Source organism: Anas platyrhynchos, chromosome 1 (assembly GCF_047663525.1).
Source record: "Anas platyrhynchos isolate ZD024472 breed Pekin duck chromosome 1, IASCAAS_PekinDuck_T2T, whole genome shotgun sequence".
NCBI lineage: Eukaryota > Metazoa > Chordata > Aves > Anseriformes > Anatidae > Anas > Anas platyrhynchos.
The window spans coordinates 153,231,658-153,236,616 of record NC_092587.1 but is presented as its reverse complement, the minus strand read 5'-3'; the positions used below and the strand labels follow the sequence as shown (position 1 = coordinate 153,236,616).

Below are 4,959 nucleotides of genomic sequence, written 5' to 3'. Positions count from 1 at the left end.
AAGGCAGGCACCTACCTTAGATGGGACACTTAATGTCTGAGTTACTAAAATTAAATTAAATTAAACCTATCCTCAATGTGAATCTGCCACTAATAAGCAACTCTTTTTTTTTTTTTTTTTTTTAATTTTAATATTTTGCTGAAACTGTTGGCCATTCTGTGTCTTAGGATTCTCCGAAAGAAACACCAAGAATTCAATAAATAAACCCAGCAAAATTTGTCATGATTTTTTAGTGTTTTATTTAAAGTTTTATTTTACATTTTAAGTGTTTTTTGTTGTTTTTGTTTGTTTGTTTGTTTGTTTTTGGTTGATTGGTTGATTGGTTGGTTGGTTTTGATGACAATAAATGTGTAAATATAAAACACAGAGCAGATAAATTCTGTTTTGGTATCAGAAAAGTTAAATTGTGTGCTGTGATGGCAAAGAGGTGGTTACAGGCAGCTTTGGTACCTTACCTCCATAGCTCTTATGGAATCAATCTTCTATTTTAAGTTCTTGTGTGTCCAAAACTTGAGGAGTGAGAGGATCGCCTGCTGGAAGTTGTCTCCTGTCACCACATAGAGCAGTAAGTTTCCGAATGTATTTAATGCTGCTAAAGGTTTAGCTAGAATAAGCATGAAAAGGATCACGTTCTTGAAGTGGCAGCTTGCTGCTCGCACTCGGAGCTCGATCCGAATCCCCCGAAAGATGTGGAAGGGGAGGAAGCACACGTAGAAGACCACCAAGAGGACGATGGCGAGTCTGCGAGCCTTCTGCTTATAGCAAGTCTGCGTGTGGGGCCCTGTAGCCAAGGTGTAAATAATGAGCACATAGCACAGAGTCACCGTCAGCAGGGGCAAGAAGAAGCCAAACATCGTCAGCAGCCAGTTATACCATCGAGTAGTGTCAAAGTCCTCAGCAGAAGACAGGTCTGGGCAGATGGTCCTGTTCTCCATGTGTTTTGTGGCAATCAAGATGCCCAAGGGGCTGATGGCTACCAGGGAAATCATCCATACTACTACGCAGGTCACCACTGCCCATCTCCGTTTTTGAACAAAAACGCATCTAATTGGGTGGACGACTACAAAAAAGCGGAAGATGCTGAAGCAGCTCAGGAAGATGATACCACTGTACATGTTGAAGTAGAAACCAAAGTGAATAAACTTGCACATGAAGTCTCCAAAAATCCAGTTATTTCCATTAGCAGAGTAGTGTATAAAGAAAGGAAGCGTAGCTACATACAGTAGGTCAGTGATTGCCAGGTTTAGCATAATGATGGTGCTGCTTTTCCAGGGCCTCATCTTGACAAAATAAATAAAAATGGCCACAATGTTCCCTGGGAAGCACACCAGGAAGATTAGGCTGTAAAGGACAGAGAGGTACGATTTCACCTGTAAGAAATCTTCATCCTTGCAGCTTGTCAAAGGGTCTGCGTGGCCTGGAAGAGCAGTAAAATTGTCTGTGCCTTCAGGTGCCATGTTTGCAGAAATCTTCTTAAAGCTTTACAAAAATAAGATGTTTAATTTTAACTGATTTGTTAGGACAAATGAATTCAATTAAATCTGTCATTGGAGCAAATGTCATATGTTAAACAAGGTATAGTAGGGGGAAAGAACAGGGATATGTTAACACACACAGCTTTTACATAGATCCCTCTGCTCCAAAGTTTAATTTCACTCTCCTCCCCTTCCACCCTTCTTTAAATTTTGATAATGATTAATTTTACCTTTGCTCTATTTAATCTCCTGCACTGAAGGTGACAACTGAAGATGTTGCTTATCCCCAAACCTGCAAGAGTAGAAAGATGACATTTAAGAAGCTAGAGAAAGTTTGGGCTTAGATTTTACAAAACTTTGAATTAGCCATACCCTTTCAGAAAGCAAAACTGTACCCACGACTTATCTTCATTAAAATGAGCTAGTCAGTAGTTTGTACTCATGAAATCAGAGATGGTATTCTAGTTTCATGAAAATCAAAAGACATTGAGCTCAGACACAGATCTCAGGATCTGATTCTCCCATAACTAGACAGTAATGGCTTGTCCCCTAAATGTGATCTTATTCTTTTGGAGCCATCAGGCTATCAAACTGGTAGGAGTGCATTTCATGGGAAAATCCAAAAAAAAAAAAAAAAAGCAAACTTGTTAGTGGTATAGTGGCATAAAACTGATTTTAATGACTACAAAGTTTTTCTCAAGGAGCAGAAGAAAGGTGGAAAGCACAGATATTGACTGAAGGCATTGCTCTTGTCTCCCATTTCATGTGAATTGCAACTAGATAGACTTGTCTCTGAAATGGTTTCTGATCTGCCATGGCCAATTTGGATCTCTCCACAGTGAGTTCAGGACATAACCTCTCTTGGTACTGTTTTAACCTGAGGGAATGGTAACCAAGGATGAAATTATCTCATCTAACTTCAGACTTGTAAAAGTTAGACATTTAAACTGGAGCCAGTCATCCTAAGCCCCCCTTTATCATCGAGAGAGAGATCTAGGTTCCTCCAGGGCATAATATATCTTCCCATAAGAGAAGTTTCTAAGATAAATGATTTACTCTTTTGGTATACATATTTGTCTCCATTGATGACAAAAGCAGCCCAAGGAGACAGAACTGGATGTCTAGCCTTTACATTTGCAAGTGAGGCAAAAGTGTGGGTCTCCAGTGTCTCAGCTGAGACCCACTCCTATGGAACCTGAACTAGTCCAACTGAGAAAATAGTTTTAAGTGACTTAACAAAGTACAAGACAGGGTACTATCAAGCCCAAATTCCTCTCTTTTGTCTCAGAAAGACAGCCTTTATGTTAAATCTGTATTACACTGAACAACTGTGATGAAGCCATTGCATTTAAAAAAATAATTTTAAAAAGTCATCATTCTACCTTATTGCTGTCCTGGAAATCCTCTGTATAGAATTAGTTTTTGACGTGATTCATTTAGCAGCATTTAGCATATTGCCTCTATGGCAGTTTCTGCATTATCCCAAAGACTGATAGAACATACAGATTTTCTCTGACAAAGCTAGTCATTAAGGCTGTAACACAACAGGAACGATCTCATCCTAACCAGTCGGAAAGATGGATATCATTTTGTTATTCAGGACCGCTGCTGGGAGGAATTTGAACAGTGTCCCCATAACTTAGTTAACAGAGTAATACTTTTAAACACAAACATTAGCTCAGGTATAGCAGCTTTGCTATAAGATGTATTTGGTAAAAGCTGAGGCTTGTTCTAAACAAATTCAGATTAATGTTCAGACAAAAGCTAGGGATATACACATTTTATCTCTTTTCTGCTGCTTGGTGACACCACTGTCACCCACATTTATATCTTTAACTGATATATTTTAAATAAAGCTAGACAAAATCTTATATAATGTTTGATTCATCCCCAGTTTAGTTTCCTTGTACTGCTGATCTGTTCTTCTCTGCAACCTTGAACCCTCCAAACTGAAAATGGAGAAATATTGCTTACCTGAAAACCTGCAATTCTGCTTCTCCCTTTCATTGCTGTGAGCAAAGATCACTACAAATGAAATGTATTTATGTCTTCCTTACACTGAAACAGGTCTTAGTAAGGCTTTGCAATCACATATACCCGCTCCCTGGCACTCCGTGTGGCAGTAAATTAAGAGAATAGTATAAAACATCAGCCACCAGCCTAGGGATCAGCTTTTAGACCTGGGTGGTTGCAGGAGATATCTTTTGCCCTCTGTCCCTTATGCTGTCTTGCCTTCTGAGAACAGATCACGCTTTTCTGACAGCAGTTCTGCGTGCTGAGGTAGCCCTGTAGTATTCAAATAGCAGCAGATCACATTTAAATTAGCATGTATATGAGCATCCATGTGTTTATAAAAGAGAAAATTAAATTTATTCTCTGGTTCCTGTGAAGCGAAACCTGATCACCAAACTGAATAAGGCATGTTGCCATTTCAAGGTTAGGTGAAAAATATTATGACATGCTGTTTCTGCATTAAAAACAAATGTCTAACAAAGTCCAATTTTCACGTCATGTAAGACAGGAAGTTTTGGCATGATTTGCTTTTCAGGAACTGTGTCATACTTTCTGCTTGGTTTTGGTGAATACATTATATACAATTAATGCTGTCCAGTTACTAATGAGATGGCAGAAGTTGCAAACTTACTTTCTTTTGAGTCTTTGCTTTTGGGCTTCATGATTTTCAAGAGCTGCAATCATCCATGCTTCTTGAACCAAAAGACTCTTCTTGAATAAAAATCTCCTTACTGCCCATAGCTCGAAGAACAAGATCAAAAGAGATTACTAAAAAAAAAAAAAAAAAATCGTAGTATCTTGCATTTTGAAACTGTAGGCTTCAATCCCTGTTCTTGCAGCCTGGTCCTTGGAAAGAGGCCCCAGCTGCCCATCCTTGTGCAACCTTCTAGCCCTAGTACATTCTATAGGTCCTACTCAGTGATGAGGTGTATGATCCAGATTTCAACTCTGAACAGTAGGCATGTTAGTGTGGTTATGGAGAACCACATAGATAAGAATATTTTTAGGAAGGCCATCTTGACTCTCCTTGGGTGCCTGCACCATAGGTCTGTGTTGGGAGAACATGATTTGTTTTGCTAACTTTGAATATTATTTGTTCATCATACTGTAGGGAAAGAGCAGTAGTGGGCACAATTAAGACTGGAGCAGCAGTCTGACAACGAGAACATTATCTATCTGTTACAGTTACTCTGTTCTCATTTGACCAAGCTTTTCTCTAGGTCAATGCCTAGAGCACTTTTAAAAAATGAATCAAGTTTCTCAATAATTGTAAAATACATTGTCATGTACCAGCTTGGGGATCAGCAACTGTTTAAATAGTTATTACCCTGCTCCAAGACACTGCATGTGTCATTAGAAATCATTGGTATGAGGCTGTGGCCTAATAAGCACAGAGGGAGCTAATTATAGCTAGGGATCATTTAATGTGTCCATACTTAATCCATTATACCCCCGTGCAGCAGGGGCTGGT

At 39.0% G+C, this 4,959-nt stretch overlaps 1 protein-coding gene across 1 annotated transcript; it reads right to left on the bottom strand.

Annotated features, from left to right (window-relative positions):
- Window positions 1–302: 302 nt before the first annotated feature.
- On the bottom strand, window positions 303–4,252 carry LOC101802399 (2-oxoglutarate receptor 1). Its single transcript, XM_005029995.6, has 3 exons — window positions 4,120–4,252; window positions 1,706–1,767; window positions 303–1,479 (listed from the first exon to the last, which is right to left on the bottom strand). The coding sequence occupies exon 3, from the start codon at window positions 1,455–1,457 to the stop codon at window positions 483–485; it is 975 nt and encodes a 324-aa protein (XP_005030052.2). The 5' UTR covers window positions 1,458–1,479; window positions 1,706–1,767; window positions 4,120–4,252; the 3' UTR covers window positions 303–482.
- Between the last annotated feature and the right edge of the window lie 707 nt (window positions 4,253–4,959).